This window comes from Mobula birostris, chromosome 25 (assembly GCF_030028105.1).
Source record: "Mobula birostris isolate sMobBir1 chromosome 25, sMobBir1.hap1, whole genome shotgun sequence".
NCBI lineage: Eukaryota > Metazoa > Chordata > Chondrichthyes > Myliobatiformes > Myliobatidae > Mobula > Mobula birostris.
Window position 1 is genome coordinate 17,967,727 of NC_092394.1, and position 18,597 is coordinate 17,986,323.

The 18,597-nt window shown below is 37.6% G+C and overlaps 1 protein-coding gene across 1 annotated transcript in view; it reads right to left on the reverse strand.

The window, feature by feature from the left end:
• Nucleotides 1-18,597, reverse strand: part of LOC140187848 (nuclear pore membrane glycoprotein 210-like) — a 148,068-nt gene that overhangs the window by 17,840 nt on the left and 111,631 nt on the right. Inside the window, exons 31-37 of the mRNA XM_072243645.1 lie at nt 18,131-18,306; nt 7,666-7,886; nt 5,514-5,650; nt 4,997-5,123; nt 4,136-4,282; nt 1,703-2,010; nt 405-615 (exon numbers count right to left, since the gene is read on the reverse strand). Of these exons, the coding sequence (XP_072099746.1) occupies nt 405-615; nt 1,703-2,010; nt 4,136-4,282; nt 4,997-5,123; nt 5,514-5,650; nt 7,666-7,886; nt 18,131-18,306 (1,327 nt within the window). The remainder of the gene's footprint in view (nt 1-404; nt 616-1,702; nt 2,011-4,135; nt 4,283-4,996; nt 5,124-5,513; nt 5,651-7,665; nt 7,887-18,130; nt 18,307-18,597) is intronic.

Consider the following 18,597-nt stretch of genomic DNA (forward strand, 5'->3'; position numbering starts at 1 on the left):
AGTCCTAACTGCAGGAGTTTTGAGGGTTCTCCAGCCCCCATAAGCAACTTGAGACAGGGCTAGACACCCAACCTCAAGGAATCCAAGAATGGTGTAATAGTCGGGTTTTTAGAAATACAATTCTTTCACTCCATTTTGTTCTTTTTTTTAAAAAGAACAGAAAATATCGACAGAAGAAAATCGACATATTTTATGATACACTACTGAGTTTTCATGTATTATTCCAATTTTAATATTTAGAAAGACAATTTTGACATTATAATATTTTAAATTTTCAAGGCATTCAGTTCTAAGTCTTAAAGAATTAAATAAATCCATTAAAGAAATCTTCCACTTAAAAAGAGCTCATTAAATACTGTGGAAAGAAAAGGTAATAATGCACATATAATAGTGGTAAATTTTACCTCTTTTACCAATGTTGGCTCCACTCCTCAGGAATGTGACTGATGTGTGAAACACCTGCCTTGTCAGTGGGCTGAATACACTGATATTGGTGCATGAAAATCCATGCTGAAGAAGGCTAAGATTGGCAACACTTAGTGTGTAAACAATGCTGGGCACAGCATGTAATTTGATAGGCTGACTCACCACAATGGCAGGTGATTGAGAACGGACCTAAGGTTAGAATTAAATAAGATGATATGAATGTTTTTATACAGTTATCAATATATTTCATTGTACAAAAATATCTGACCTCACGGCCAAAAAATGTACACTTGACCTCATTGTCACAAGTTATAAACAGATAAACCAGGCAGTGTTGCTGTTTCTGATCATTATATGATTGTTATTAATAGTGCATATCTGTGGACATAAGATGAAGTCACAATCAAACTTATCTGTGAGATCTCACAGTCAAAATGACCATCAAATACACATATGGGTATGGTGTCAAGATGTTACAGGGTGCATAGTGCTGAATAATATGTATCCCAGTAATAGGTAAATGATTGTAAAAGAAAGGGCGAAGGCAACAAAAGGAAAATAATCAGTCACATTTAGCACTAGTATTACTAATATTAGTAATAGTACTACTACTATTATTTTATTAAAACTTTGTTAGACATGTATATTCCAAAACCAAGCTATTTTGTCTCCACAATTACTAATTCAATAATATTTTTCATGGATTCCTAAATAAGTGCCAAAGTATACTATGAAACAACTATCTAACTATTAATTCCTCTTATTGTTGAAAAAATATTTGAATGCAATTTAACACACGGTTAATGAGCTGGAAATTTAAGTGTATCTACTTCAAATTTGTTGCAAAAACCAATAAATGTAAGATGCATGTCTTGTCCGTGCAGTAACAAAGGGTTTTTTTTGTCATGTTTCTGTCAAAGTTGCAACAGTTGTGCAGAAAACAGCAAATTTTCAATTATGGTCTATTATACGATTGATATTGATGTCAACTTGTGTCAGTTGACATTTTGTGTTGAGGCCCTTCATCTGGACTGGATTGGTATTTGTGATGCCGTGTCTCAAATTTACAACATACTAATTTACAATAAACACACACAAAACGCTGGAGGAACTCAGCAGGCTAGACAGCATCTATGGAAAAAAGTACAGTCGATGTTCTGGGCTGACACCTTTCGGCAGGACTGGAGAAAAAAAAGATGAGTAGTCATTTTGTGTGTTTTGCTTGGATTTCCAGCATCTGCAAATTTTTTCTTGTTTGTGATCTAATTTCCAAAACATTGTTCAAGAATTCCTCAGCAATCTTATTTAACTCAACAGTACAATTGTTTACCTCCAATTGATTCAATACTTTATCTATGCCAAAAATGGTGATGTTTACTATTGGCTCTTTATTACTAAGAGCAACAGCTGATTGGTTCATGTAAAATCCAGGGATGAAGGGGATCTCAGTCCTTCCAACTTGTCCTGCATAATGTCCTCCCAGAACAGAAGCTTTCAGAGATACATAGGTGTCTCCCCCTATGCTTAACTCCCTCTGAAGAGAATCTGGTAATTCTTTTATAGTGACTGTACAGCTGTATTGACCTGCAAATTAGAAAGTCTCTTAGTAAATCTGATAAAGAAAGGCACCTATCATAGATACCAATGATTGCAGATTGTATTGTGGTAAATTTTAACATTTAGTCAGATGCATATTTTCTTTTATAAATGAATTGGACTTTATTTTTTTCCTCAAGACTGTTAAAACATTAACTTTTACAGCATCTTTATACTACTTAACACTTTTTAATTTTTTTTTTGCTTGAGGACAGGATTTCAGGAACCCAAAAAAGTGCATGCCAGCACATTTTTCTGGTTTGAAAAAGGTTCAGAAAGACCCAATGCAGGAATATAAAATTAAAAAGACACAGTGGCTGATGCCCTGATCTTCAAAAGTCCTTTCTCTCAATCAATTAAGTGCTATGCTGGAACCCTGAAGAATAGAGGTAAGTTTCAAGAATGTTGACTTTCATTGAGAGCTTACTTCTAAGATATGATATGGGGAATGATCAGTGTTTTACAGGGTTTCACAATAAATCCTCACTTTTGGAGGGCTCTGTGGTACAGTAAAAGTAGATTGATAAACATTTTATCTTATTAATGTTGAGAGTAAGGCCCATCCAGTCATATGCTTCAATGAAAGCAACAGCAATGGCTTTAAGCTTAGCCTCTGAATATACACAAATGCTCAGCTCAACTACTGATGATTGGTCCAGATAGGTAGTTGCCATAGGCTGAACAGTTTCCCATTATTTCTGAAGATTAGGTTCAGTGCCTTAGAAGTCTATTGGAGATTGGAGGTGAGATGCCATAAGGCAAGTAAGATTAAGAAAAGTGTTGGAGCAATGATGTAGCCTTGTCTTACGCTTGTCTTCACATGATTTAGTATGCCATTGAAAGTCTCACTTTGATCTTATTCAATAAAGCTTAAGATTTTCAGTGTGCGTTACAGCAAGACCTTTACGTAAATAGGTTAGTTTCATGTCATTTGAAATGACTTCCATTAATTCCACAGACATAGGCTACAAGCAGTGCATGGCCAAACTACTGAAAACAGCTTTGATATTTCCATGTTAAACTCTGCATGGATGGAAATCCCAAAGTAGCTGTCAGTTACATAGAGTGATGGTGACAAATGTATATCATTGCTTTATATCTGGAAATTTTCAGCACTTCCTGGTAGCAATAATGGGCATTTTAGCAGAAACCTATTTCAAAAACCTGCTTTATGCAAACAACTTCAGGAGTCATAACTGTACAGGAAAGGATTGAAGTCATGTAACCAGCTTTGTAATCATAAGGTTCATTCCTTAAAATGTTCATTTCTATTCACAGCTCCTCAGCTAAGTAACCTGCAGACATAAATTGATCATGGGCAGTAATATGGAGGTCACAGAAACACAGGACGTCTCCAATCAAATTACCTCTCCCAATATACAATCTGAGACCATCACCAAGCCTCAAGAATCATCATTTTGTAGGGAAGGAGGCTCATTAATGACCAGAAAATCAACTGAACCAACCACATTAATACTCTGATTACAAGGTCAGACAGTGGATGTGACTTATCTTCTGACACCATAAATCCTTTCCACCATCTATAAGCACGAATCAAGACCAGGACTTAATACTCTCCGCATGCCTGGACAAACAACTCCTACAACACTCAAGAAGCTCAAAACAATCCATGAAAAAGCAGGCTTGGATTGGTATATGCCATCCTTCAATTCATTCCCTCTATCACCATTGTACCCTGGCTGTAACGCATGCCATGACTTGTACAATATACGGCAGTTACTTGCACAGACTACTCCAAAAGTGTCTCGCAAACCCACGAATTTTATCCCACGAAGGACAAGGGTAGCAGGCTCATGGGGACAATACTACTTGAAGGTTACTTTGAAATAGCACATTATCTTGACTTGGAAACATATTGCAATTGTTTCATTGTTATTGGATCTAAATCCTTATCCAACATCAGTGTGGAGATAGGTTCACCAGAAGAAATGTAATGATTCAACAGAATGCCCTTGTCAGCAATGGTAAGATCTGAAAATAAAATGGCATTATTTAGGGCAATAATTAAATTCTATTAGATATCTTAATATTAGAAATGGTACTAACAAGTGTGAAATCTCGTGACTCTAGAAAATTCTGTTCACAAATTTACCTGTATCTGTAATGAATTCGGGTTCCACAGAGAAAACAGAAGCAGCTAAACCTTGTAACACAATATTATTAAATCGCACAGAGCAGGCAAGGTTTGATTCTGGGTTTAATTTTGACATAGCTTTAACATGAGCAAAACTGCAGTCTCCTGGGCAAATAAAAACAAAGTGTTGTAACGCAATTTGTATACATTTAACTACATATACCAATTCAAAATCATAGAGCAAATAAATATCTCCGTAGCAATTGATAGTAACATTTTGTCAGCCAGATCTAATTCAACACAAGTTCCTGACTTTATCCAAGTCAGGAAAGTTGTAGGAGGGGAAGAGGGAAAGAGGTGGAGAGATGGCACTCCAATCAGGAAAGATATAAATAAAATTTAGTTCAACATATGAAGTAAGTCCTCCCAATGTTGGTGTCAAGGTTACTGTTTAATTAAATCAAATCTTTGCCCATTTTTCTAATCCCACCAGTTAGATTTTTAGTGTTTTTGTGGAGTAACCACTTCTACAGCAAATAGAATGTTATATACTATCTCAGTCTACAACAAACCTTTTGCTCAATAATATGAAGCAGTAGTTACCACTTAGTCTCCCATGGCTTTTTCACAGAGAAACAAGTTAACAGTCTTCTGATGAAATAGGGATAGACAGTGGAGAATAAGGATGTGATGATATAATTCAATTGTTATTTTAAATTCATGCATTGCCTTCTTTTCCCTGTTGTAAATTCCTAGGTGCAAATTTAGATTGTAAACTACCTAGATAAAAAGGAATCGTACTGCAAGAAAGCCTTTCTGTCAGTGAAAGAAATGCAATATTTTTTCTGATGGGCAAATAGTTTCTCAATGACCACTCACCCCTCAGGCTGGTATCTTTGTTCATAGTAGTCACGAGAAATCTGTACACATTAAAGTTAGGAAGACCAATAACATGTTTGAATCCATGAAAGGAAATGGAGACTTTTCCTACACCAGTAACTGTGATCTGAAAGGGAAAGGGGAGAATTATCGTAAAACTGTTACTGAAAATAATGCATATGTTGTACAGGTAATGAAGGTTTCAATGTACTTACAAATTTATGCATTTCTGTTTTTCTTTGACAATTGGTAACATGAACTATGTAATGAAATTTTTGCTCCTATCTCATTTATAAGATTAAATTTGATACGCAAACTAGGCGGGTTTGAGAAAGAAGAAATTAATTTCCATGGCCTCTTACTTTTTTGATGTACTCTTAACAAGAATAATTTTTGTTAATAATTTATTTGTACTAAGAAACCAAGATAAATAGTTTTCCCATCAGTTGCTGCAGTAGCTTACAATAAGTTACTTATCAGAGCGCGTTATGTCAAAGTTAAATGATGAAAAACTTACCTCTCTATAGGTTCTCACAATTCCTGGAATATCGTAATAGATTATAGTTGACCCTGTGCTCCGGGTAACTCCCAATCCTGTGGTAGGATCGATCTGCACAATTTCATTTGATAACAAATACCAGTTCCCAGGCTCACCTAAATGAATGCTTCAGTTTTCATTTCTATATAAATAACTTTGAAAAGAATCAGCATTTTGAAAGCTCATTCAGCATTCTAAAAGATGACAAAAGCACTTATGGAGAACATATCAATAACAGAAACAATTTCATCTGTAATATTCAGCATTTGTTAAAAATTAAAAATAAGAGAAATTTAATGATAAATGTTTATTTTGAATTTAAACTCCTTCAGTATGCTGATATAGAAAAATAAAATTATACATCTTCAATGAGTATAGCGTTTTGGTCTAACAACAAACTCCTTGACCCACTCATAGGAAAGCTTTCTTCCTCTAACAGCTGTGAAGATTATAAGTTATAATTATTGCACCACCTGTAATAAAACAGACAATGTCACAAAACGAAGTGTAGCAACATGCCATATGTAGATAGTCCTAATTAGGTATAACTATGACACACACACACACATATATTATGGAGCAAACAGTGTCTGCCATTACTAAACTTCCTATGATTCTAAGATAGCGGTGGTCATGGTTGTCTGTTGTGTCCCACCAATGAGAGGATGCCACAGTAACATAGAGGTTAGCATATCATTATTACAGTTCAGGGCATGGGAATTTGGAGTTCAACCTCAGCGTCCTCTGTAAAGACTATCTGTATGTTCTCCCCATGGAATGTGTGGGTTTCCTCCAGGTCCTTGGTTTCCTCCCACAATCCAAAGATATCCTGGGTAGGTTAACTGGTTATTCTAAATTGTCCCATGATTAGATTAGGGTTAAATCAGGGTTGTCGGGGTTGCTGGGAGGGCCTATTCTGTGATGTATTTCTGAATAAAAATTTTAAAAACCTGTGAGGTGGAGCTTTTAACTGGATAAGCCATTGCACTGGGGCAGTTCCACTCTCTTAATCTTGGAGGTTGGGTCCAGTGGTATGATCATGGGGTCTTCCTTGGTATCAGTGGATGACCATGACTACTTTTGTACCTCGTTGTGCTCTTCGCTTTCCACGGAATGTTGCAGAGCCGGCTTCTTGACCATTGTATTTCACTGTACATCTCATTTGCCTAGTCGCCTCGGCTTTGCATGCTGAGACAGGGATGTCCCTATCTCACTGGGGTAGGAGGCTGCTGGCTACTCTCACCTGGTTTAGGCTGCCTGTTGAAGTAGTTTACTGGGGTGTGGCTGTGTCACACACAAACAGCTATCTGGAGCCACAGGTGAGAGAGGAGTGTCTGGTAGGAACCAAAGATGAGTGAGATGCCCCGAAATGGACACAACAAGTCCCTTCACCAGAGGTGCTACCCCTTCCCTGGACAGCCCATACATCCTAGTATGTGGTAATAATAAGGTAATTCAACCAGTTTCCTCAAGTGACTTGAACGCCTACCTATGTCACTTGAGGAATGTAAGGCGAGAGACTTGAAGCCATAGCATTCTCTAAGGCAAGTATATAATAAAACAATAAAGTAGTTTAACATTTTCGTTATTGAGACTACCTTTTACTTAAAATTTCAGATTTCAATTTACTTGATGTTAGCTTGCACAGCAGCCTTGCTGGGATGCAATGGTCCAGATCTATAGCTGCTCAGGTAACCAAAATGTTATAATACCTATAGCCTTCTGAAGCAGGGAATTTCAGAGATTTACAAATCTTTGAGAGAAGAAGTATCTTCTCCTCCCAGTCCAAGTGTCTGGCTGTTTATCTTGAGATTCCCTGCATTGTATTAAGTCTAAATCTTATACTGTACGTTGAATTGAGATCATTGTATCTTCTAAGCCATCATTCTTCTAAATTCTGTTAGGTCATTCTGCTCAATCTTGCCTTGTAGGACAAGAATCCCCTTCATTAGTTTAATACACTGATTGAACAGTTGGCTCTATTATCCTAGGGATAAAAGTTGGTTGGTTACATCTAAGATCAATTACAGCAGAATAATACTTTGTTATTAATTCAGATATTTCAGAAAATGATTATTTTAAATCATCAAAGCAACTATGTTAAGTTCTTCTTTTCAGACAACTGACTAACCTTCTTGGCTTACAAGGACACTGGAAAAGCATATTACATCACTCAGTATCACATGCTCCGATATATTGGGCCATATTGCATACTGGATAGGTATTGGAATATAGTCTGCAATGCCTGGATGTTTCTTGTCCCAAACTGCAAGTATGGTCAATCCTACATTGGCAGCTTGAGCCATGTAAGTGTAATTACTGGTGCCAGGACCAATCAGCAGAAGATCATCCCTAAAATGATTTAAAACAAATGTATTAACTTTTCAGGTAATGAAAACTCAATAATATGTCACTTTCAAATTTTGTTCCTGTCACATTTTTAAAGTAGTCATTCTTAAAGTGTAATTAAATATGTTAATAAGAATGGGAACTATGGAACTAGGCTGACAGCTTTATCAATTGAAAATAATTTTGTAATAATAACTTTAGGTCTTAATAATAACTTGATGCTCAGCAATACATTATTTAGTGGAATCATAATCTATTCTGTCAGCCAGAAGGGGCCTGTGTAAAATGAATTCAGACAGCAGGCATTAATTCACTTCACAAAGCAAATCAAAATTTGTCACAAATAGGCACCTTCATAACATTGTTCTCAGAAAACTTTCACGTTACTTTGATACTTAAATCAACAGAAGTAGTACAATGAAGGCATCAAAGAAATTTATTTTATGTCTGAGGAATTTGAAGATTACCAACTTCAGGCACTGATGGATGAAAAATCCATGGCTAGTGTACACCTGCTGTAATTCCAATGGAAGAGTTGTAAATTATTGAGGAAAGTAAACTTTCTGGATCACACACCAGTGATGTGATGTGGATGCCTTCATTTTTGTTTTAAAATTTTTTTTTAGGTAGTCTCCTTAGAAAGATGCCAACAGTAGAAGCACTATTTCTCAGGATCACTTGTTGTTCAGCAGAACATTCCAGTCCCACTAGTGTGTTGGGTGCTTAGATCCATCTCACCTGTTTTAATGGAAATTAAGTGCCTTTTGTAACCTCTGACAAGTTTTTCTTTGTAATTTATTTTTTTTATTGAAGTTCATCATCAAACATTTCCATAAGATGTATTTCAGATACTGTACATATATATCATATAATCATATTTGTCACAAATCTCCACATAATATTTATCTGAGGTACATATATAGAAAGGAGAGGAAAGAAAGAACAATCGAAAGAAGAAAACTATGTACAAAGTAGGGTTAATCTTTTTTTAATAACATATTCATTGACTTGTGAGAATAAAATCAGGCCTACGAGGTGTTATGTAGTTAAACCATTTTTCCCAGTATGAATCAAATTGTTCCAACTTATGATTAACAGATGCTGTTCTCTTCATTTTGTAAATGTCCATTGTAATTTCCATCCATACATTTAAAGTTGGGCTCTCCTGTGATAACCATTTCCTGGTAAGGGTCTTTTTACCAGCCACTAGCTAAATATTTATCTCTTTTCAACCATTCTTGAGGTATATACCCAAAATATATGGTCTTACGCTGTAAGGGTATTTCACATTTAAAGATGTCTTGTAGGGCATTATGTATCCCACTCCAACAGACTTTGCTCAGACAAGTTTTATTGACAATAACAGAGTTTCCTAGGAAGCATTCTGTGTGAGGGGCAGTATTTAGACAAGAGGATTTAGCCTTCCAGATATAAATAAATAAATAATTCTTGCGTTGTTACGTAACCGGCAACAATGAATATCAATCGAGACAGGTTATATAAAAACAACCAAACGTTTATTAAACACGGATAAACAATAAAAAAACGAAAACCTTAACCGGAAGTTAACCGCTATGCAGCCGTTTCAACAAATCCTCACTCGGCACTGGTTCTGAAAGTGTTAAATGTGAAAACAGTTCTTAAAGTGGTAAATTCGAAAGTCCAACAGATTTATACGTTCAATTGGCAAGAGTTATCTTCGATGCAGGTCACTACTCCTTCAACGAAGACTCAATAAGGTCGATCCTTTGTTAAACTGCCGAACAAAACCGACTCTTCTGAATCCTTCGGGTCCTGTACTTCGATAACGTCTTCACTCTCCCATACTACTGCTAGAATAAGGTACATCAACACATCTAGCAAAAATTTCCTGTCCGGTAATATTGTACCCTGTAACAGAACGCAACACTCCCTTTTAAAAATGAAACTGCGTCATAAAAACAAATATGCAACAGAAACGGAGACACAGTACGTTCTAGCTGGAAATCTAAAAACTAAAAACTAACTGCGTCATCTGGGGTCTTCCCTTATATACCTGTGGTGCACATGTCATCACGTGACCTCACATCGGTGGGAAAATTACATCAGGTGACCTCCAAAAGACCATTACATCATTCTCACAAAAAAAATCACAGATCTCCTTGAGGCATGTAACGGCGTAAATCATTTACAAATTCAAATCTGTTATCAATACATTCATTCGGTAGTCTTGATATCACCCTGAGCCATAGAGCAGTTTCTTTAGTTAAAAAATATAACGCAGGACTTAATGCTCAATGACATTGCTTTCTTCTTTATTCCACTACCTCTTTACACCACAGGGGCCTACCAAGTAAGTATATGTTAGAAAGTACAGTTCTAGCAGAAGTGACAATATCTTCCACTAAAGGCATCGTGGAATGCATTTGCTGAGTTCATTTAACATTTAACTTGCTGAATGGGAAGTCTCAAAGGATAAGATGAAGTCTGACTTCAATGGAACAATAAAAACTGAGTGGTGGATACATTCACAAAGTTGTTGCTGTTCGTCCATCGTTGATGTCGATGAGGACCTCACCATCTCGATGGTGTCGAGACTAGCGCGTGACTTGGATTTAAGTGAGGAAGAGTTGTGCAGTGTCAGCCTCACTCTCTCTTCCCAATTCCCATCTTGGTCCAGTGGCAAGACAGAGTCTAGACAGCTGGAGATGGGACTAGGCGCAGTGGATGACCAGGACGTCTTCTGTGTCTTGTCCTGCTCTACGCATTCCACGACGCTTGCAGAGACCGCCTTCTTGACCGTTGGACCTCCCATTGGTCTCGTCCGCTCAATCTGCCGGAGTCTGTCTTCACATGCTGGGATAGACAACTCCCTATCTCACTGAGGGTTTGAGACCCGTCGGCTACCCTCACCTGGTTTAGCCGGCTTGTCGAAGCCATTGCCCGGGGTGTGGCCGCTGTCGCATGCAAACAGCTACGGGGAGCCACAGGTGAGAGCTGAGTGCCAGGTGGGGACCAAAGGTGGACTAACATTCACAAAGTGAAGTGTATGCAAATAGCAATTGTACAAGTTTTGTTTTCATGGGAGACCAGTTAGAGATCACCTGTATCTAAATAAGCAAAAGGAAACTTCTTGGAATCAGTATGGCAAAAATGTTGCTTCATGGGATTGAGGAAGCTTTCCCTATGAACAGAGATTGAGCATTGAGCATGTTCACCATTCTTTGTAGAAAGGAAAAGGGAGGTGAGCTTAGGAAACATTCAAGATTTAGAGGATTGACAGGGTAGATACTCTGGAACTGTTTCCACTAACAGAGAGACCAAAGCTAGGTGACTTTGTCTCAATGTAAAGAGAAATTTCTTAGCAAGGAGTATTGTAAATACATCATGATCTTCCTGAACTTTAGAACAAATAAGAGGCTTCATGAAGTCTGCTCCTGCTTCCATTTCTTAGGTTTTTAGGAATGACACTGTACATGTGCTGCCAGGAAGATGATAATATCTAGAAAATGGACTAATTATCATCTAATTTTTCCATGCAAATAATTAACAAAAGAATTTTTAGTTCAAGAGATTTTATCAATTTTCATCAGAAAAGTGTCTGTGTAGAATTGACCTGGGCACTTCTATTTGCTATTCACATTTGTGCCTTAAATTTATTTTTGATTGTGATCCACTCAAGAGCCTAAGTTGTCTTGGAATAGTGAATGTAGGGGTGATATTTCATCTTGAAGGAGAATCTAATGGGACAATATTTATCGTGAATCTTGGGAGTCCTTGCCCCAAAGGGCAGTGGAAGAAGGTGAGGTAGATGGCTAGCAATAGGTAAAAGGTTAGAGCAGTTAGATAGGAATGCTGAATGAGATTGCATTCAGATCAACCATGCAGGCTTGATGGGCTGAGTGCCCTACTTCTGCTCCAAATTTATATGTAGATGTGCAAATGACTCTCTTTGTTGATCTTAAGAGTATAAATTGTACTTTTTGCACGCAATTTGTCACCTCTCAGATTTATTCACAGTTCAACCATGAGTATATGGAGCTATTTTGAGCTTCGTTCATTATTTTTCATGCTGATATCAGGACAGCTAGCTTATTCTCTGGTGAAACCATAGTGAGTGAGCAAACACTACGTAATTGCTTATTTGTTTCAGTTTTCATATAAAACTATCTATCACTGAAGGAATTAATATGGTGATGATTAGAAAAGTAGAGTGGTTCTCAAACCTCCTTCCTACCTGAATATAAGCAGAGACTAAAGAACAAGACACAAGAAGTGAGTTCAGCAAAGAGATGGCCACAGGAGGCAGAGGAATAGCTATGAGACAGCTTTGAGATGGTGAACTGTGGCTTTAGAAATATACTCATGTTATTACAAAATCATTCAGAATCTTCCCCAACCAGGAGCCCTGGATGAACCAAGAGATTCACAATCTGCTTAGGGCTAGATTGGTGGTCTAGGATTTAGGAGAGGCAATCCAGGAAAGTAGAAGAGGACCAGGTATGACCTCCAGAAGTCTACCTCACGTGCAAAGTGGCAATTCTGGACTAAACTAGAATTGCAGAGAGATGCTTAACAACTATGGCAAAGCTTGAATGCCATCACTTCCTACAAAACCATGTGACATAAACGGCAAATCATAAACACAAAAGATTCTGCGGATGCTGGAAATCCAGAATAACACATACAAAATGCTGAAAGAATTCAGCAGGGCAGGCAGCATCTATGGAAGGGAATAAACAGTTGATGTTTCGGTCGAGATCCTTTATCAGGACAAAATGGCAATGAGATCTTGCTCCCAGATGAGCTGAATGTTTTTCATGCTCACTATGACCGAATATGGAGGCATCTTCAGGAACCCACGACAACCCTGTGATCTCAGTCTCTAAGGCTAACGTGACAGCATCCTTCAGGAGTACGAATCCACGAAAGTCATCTGGCTTAGACGGTGTACCTGGCTGAGTACTGAAGACTTGTGTTAATCAACTGGCTGGAACATTTGTGTAGATTCGACATGCCACCAAAAACTTCAACAAAATTCTATAGATGCACAGTGGAGAGTATCCTAATGACTCCATCACACCCTGGTATGGAAACACCAATGTTCAGCAATGGAAAAGACAACAGAAATGGCAAAGTTTTCCCCATCAGTGAGTACATTTCCATGGCGCAACATCCATTATCAAAGGCTTCCACCATCCAGGCCATGCCATCTTCTCGCTACTAACTTTGAGCTGGAGGTAATAAGCCTTAGGTTCCACATTATCAGGTTCAGGAACAGTTATTACTTTACAACCATGAGGCTCCTAATCTAGCATGCATAACTTCATTTACTACTACTCTGAACTAATTCTTGAGTCTCAGTTCCACTTTAAAGGACTCTTTACATGTTCTCAGTATTATTTATTTGCACAGTTCATCTTCTTTTCAATATTATTTGTCTGTCAGTCTTTATGTATAGATTTTCATAAAACTCTATTGTATTTGGTTCCTTAAAGTTGTTTTAGCCAGGGAGGGCTTGGCTTGTCAGCTGACCTAGGAAAAGGAAATCGTTGATCTCAAATCTTGGCTGCGTTGCGGTTATACCCACTCATGGGGAAGGCTTCAGGAGTAAACCCCAGGGGAAAAAGTTTGGAGCTGGAGTCCCTAAGGAAGTCCTACATTGAATTTGGTGCTGAATGGCAACACCGGTGACACCGCTGGTGCCAAACTGTATTGGTCTCTGTCGTTCCTTTGGATTCATCAGATATGTGGAAAGGTGAAGCCTGCAACATGAGCCAACAGTTTGCTCTCCAGATTGTTCTGGCTTGCGTATCATGTATACAGCTGGGAAGCAACATTCATGGTTGACTCTGATCAATGGAGGGCCTCAGCCTCTATCATATTTCTTTTTTCCTGTAAATGTCAGCAAGAAAATGAACGTCCACGTAGTATATGACAACACATATCATTTTGATAATAAAGTTAATTTGAACTTTAACTTTGAAACCTCACTCTGAGGCACACTATTGTCCATCAAAGAAAATCTCATTTACAGATAGTTTTCAGAAACATTGCATCTTTTCTAGATCACTCTTCATAGATGCACGATATGTTACTGACAGACATGATAAAGGTATATGATCAGCTCAGGCAAGATCTTATGTCAAACTCTTGTGCAAGGACTACTCTCTCCATGAAATTTTCACATTAATCATCGATTTTCTCACCAAACAGCGAGACCTTTGCCACATCTCTCAGTTTATGCTTACTGTTGCATTCGTGCATTGGGATGGTATGGGACTGTAACTGCAGATGGGTAACACCGAAGCCACCTCTTCCCAAGTTCTAATAATGGCAAATTCAATGGATCTCATAACCCCATCTACAAATCGGTATGATGAATTAGCACTTTTCAATCATATCAGTAGAGCTGCAGAGCTCCTTCCCCTTCTCCTGTGTTACAAAGGGGCGTTGAGGGCGGACCCAAGTGCAGGACACAGACACGGAGGTAGCATTAACAGAAGAGTATTTTATTAATAGTTGCCAGGAAGGCCAGAGAGGGTTAGATGCTTACATGTACGTAAACGTTGGACAACAAACTGGAGGAACCTGGACTTGGACTCGGATGCGGAACCTAGACCTGAACTCGGACACGGAGCCTGGACTTGAACTCGGACACGGAGCCGGGGCTCGGACTTGGACATGGAGCCGGGACTTGAAATTGGACACGGAGCCGGGACTTGAAATTGGACACGGAGCCGGGACTTGAAATTGGACACGGAGCCGGGACTCGAACTTGGACATGGGACGACAAAACCAAACAAAGACAGACAATTCATATCTTGGCTCGGAGTAGTGGCAAACGGCCTGCAAAACTCAGCTGGACATGCGACGACACCACCAAATAACGACAGTCAATTCGTATCTTGGCTCGGAATAGCGGCAAACGGCCTGCAATATTCAGCTGGACACGAGACAACAAAACCAAAACAATGACAGACAACTCGTATCTTGACTAGGAGTAGCGGCAAACAGCCTGCAATCCTCAACTGGGCACGAGACGATAAAACCAAACAACGACAGACAATTCGTATCTTGACTCGGAGTAGCGGCGAATGGCCAGCAATTCTCAGCTGCCCACGAAAACGACAGAATTCGTATCTTGACTCGGAGTAGCGGCAAACAGCTGGACACGAAAACGACAGAATTCACGAAGCAACCCTAGGCACTGAAGCAACTTAGAGTCCACTATTTTTGGCGGCCTGGAACATGCATTACCGCCCTGCTCAGGAGACGGACCAGCACTGAACAGATGTAAGCTGGAGTTTTTATGCTGCTGGCTCGGATGAAGATCAGGTGCCCTAATCAAGGAGCCCCGTAGAACACGGGGAAAAGGAAATTAACTGAAATGAGGAGTCAACGGACCAGACTGTGACATCCTGAGCCTCCTTATTGATCATTGGTCTCATAATGCGTGTTGCTGCCTGTGATAAGATATGTGTCCTCAAGGATAGATTTACCTGTGGGCCTGGTGCACAAGTGTATGTGGGTTATGAACCTTATGAACTAAATTGGGTCATGAACCTTGTAAAATAGCACAAGTTCTGCTTAGTTCTGCGTAGAAACTACAGCATGATGTCTTTAAGCTACTTTTGGGCAATTCTGCACCTTTTATGGGGAATAACCTATGGTGTTTGCTACACGTAGCAACAACTCAACGCACCAATTTCTGAGCAAAACAATGGTTGATAGGGATTAGCTTGAGGAAGTTTTTATATTGATAATAAATATTTAATTGGTAGCAATATGTCCCTTAAAACACTGAAGTCAAACATTAAAAGATTAATTACATAATAATAATATTAATTACATAATTATTTATATAGCACCTTTCATACATTAAGATGCAGGCTCAAAGTACTTTACATACAGTGGATTGAAAAGTTTAAAACATGAAACAAAATTAAAAATCATAAGCATTATATGGAGTAAATTGTGAGAATAATTAAGCATATATTTAATCAAATAACATTTAAAATTACATCCATTGCTTGTGGAATTTAATGATTTGTTATTATTCAGGTTGATTAATTAATTTGAATCAAATTCCCAACAGAGTCCCAACAGAATTTCTGCAGCTACCATTTCATTTATTGTGTGAATTCTGGAAATATCTGATTTACAGTTACATCAAAATATAAGAATACTATGTAAGAGCAAGTCCAAATGTACTTTATCAATAAACAGTTAATCTTGTCAGGTTCTTTGCTAACAAGCTATACTTTAATTGGGCTGATGAGATTAGTAATACCCACATTTAATTACCTTTCCACAATTTTCACTATTTTTAACAGCCCCTTAACTAGGAGAAACTGGAAAATAAGTTTTATAAAAAGTTTTATATTATACAGCTTCTTGTAAAGTTTGCTGTTGCCAGAAATTTACCATTTTTCAGCTATTTTCCTGCAGTTTAAAAGCCAGGATATAATTTCCAAAAGAAATTAGCAAACCTAAAATATATAGAGAAATTGATAGTGATACATAACAACATAAGTACGTGACCATTTCATCACATCCCTTCATGTCAGCTTGAAAAGTTTAGCTCCTAGTCTGATTAACTGTATCGTCACAGGTTCACCTAAGAAATCCTTAGAATTTGCAGATGCTTTACACATTAATGCAAAAGCTGTGAAAATATGGATATAAATAAATCAATGTTCTAATGCTGATTAATGGGACAATAATATTGAAATGATGTTATAAAACAATTCTAGCTGACTCTCAGGAACCAAAAGAATGATAATTCCAAAATTAATGACTTATAGTTTACTGATTTTTCAAATTGAACTAGAGGCCAACAGCACAGTGGTTTTTCATTAAAAAAATTAAACTGATAATCAAAATAGGAAGAATACATAACATAATATAAAATTATGAATCCAATTAAAAACTATCAGTGATTATTGGGATCAAGCCTTTCTGATGCCCTGCATCAGGTGCCAAATAAAGATGGCTGATTAAAGGTACTAGATGGAGTAAACCCTTTCTGAGCTGGTGGAGTGATCTTATTAGTGGTGGCCTTGGTGCATCACCTTGGAGATTTCTCCTTGATTGTTAATAGTTCATTAGAAGAGTACCAAAATTGCATTGCACATGGGAAGGCCTTGCAGGAGTTTGGCTAGTGTAGCCAGTGAATCTCAGGTTGAGTAATATGATGTATCATAACATTGCAGCAGTTAATACTGCTTCTTCATTGCCCTAGTGACTGGATTCAGTTCTGATCCCTGATGTTTAATACCCTCTAAAAAAATTGACATGAGGCCAGTTAAAGTTTCTTTGGTGGAAACTCTATGTTGATACTGTCAACTAAATACACATAGTGTTTAGTTCCAAGATTAAACATTGAAGTCCTTTAATGCATTTATGATTGCTATTAGATTCAGGATAAGAATTATTTTTCCTTGTAATACAAGCAGTTTAGTGAACAATGCCATGGTTTGCAAGACTGATCTGCTATTTAGAATAAAGTGCAATCACTGAGCCGTCACTTGAAGTAGGGCAGCTATATTTTATACTGAAAAAGCAATCCAAAGGCTAACGGGGATCTTTCTCCTTTGTGTTCTCTTAATCTGTACTTCCTTTTTTGTAAACAACAGGCTAGAATCTTACAGTTTCATTACTACTCAAACTTAAGTCCAGGAATTGATATGCAAATGACAAAAAGCAATCAGAGTACTGGAGATAAGAAATCGCATACGATTACTTGAGTTAAGTCAAGAATTATAGTATCTGCTTTCATATAGAAAAAGAACAGGCTATGGAACCATTTATGGTTTTTCTCAGTATTATAGCAATCCATTTATTAAGGATGTTCCTATCCATCATATGATAAACTTCAGGTATGATAAAATATTATTTAGATATAAACCTTGTAATTCCCATCAGGCACAAGCCTGTATAAATTGACAACAGTGTAGATTTTATTACATATTCCAGCACTAATTTTAAAATGAAAAGACTAGTATATCCACATGGTATATGGAGAAGGTGGAATAAGGATGAATATTAACTACTCATTCTGAAAATATTTTATCCCTACTTCTAATTAAATAAAATTAATCAAATTCCTTTAATATACAGTATATACTTAAAGCAATATATCTTAATTTTATATTAAAGCAATAAAGATCAATTTTGTCATATAACAGATTCCTTTAATCTTTCCTTTGAGATAACACTATCAGTTATCTTAGATAAAAGGTGAAAGTAGTTGAAGTACTGCTCACCTGTTAAGAGCTAAATATAATTCTGTGTTGTGTGCATGAAATTGGTCTCCACTGAGATCATAAAAGTTCACTGTAAAAGTCAAAGTCATTCCAAGAGGAAACGTAGCCAGCTCTTCATTTTTGGCTATGAACAACATAGGACTGGTGACAATACTGAGATATGCCACTGGAGCCACCTAATATGAAAATAACAATTAGAATCTATGTTGACTGTATGCCAAAAGAAATAATTTACTGTTAACCTGTATAAATATCTGTTAACGACAAATACAGCAAATTTTCATCACTTCAAGCTGTGTACTTTTGATAGGTGCTCATAAATCATAGAAGCCAAAGTAGGCCATTCGGCCCATTGAGTCATATGCCATTCCATCATGCATGATTTATTATCTCTTTCAACCCCAGTCTCCTGCCTTCCCCCAGTGACCTTTGATGCCCTTACTAATCAAGAGCCCATCAACCTCCAT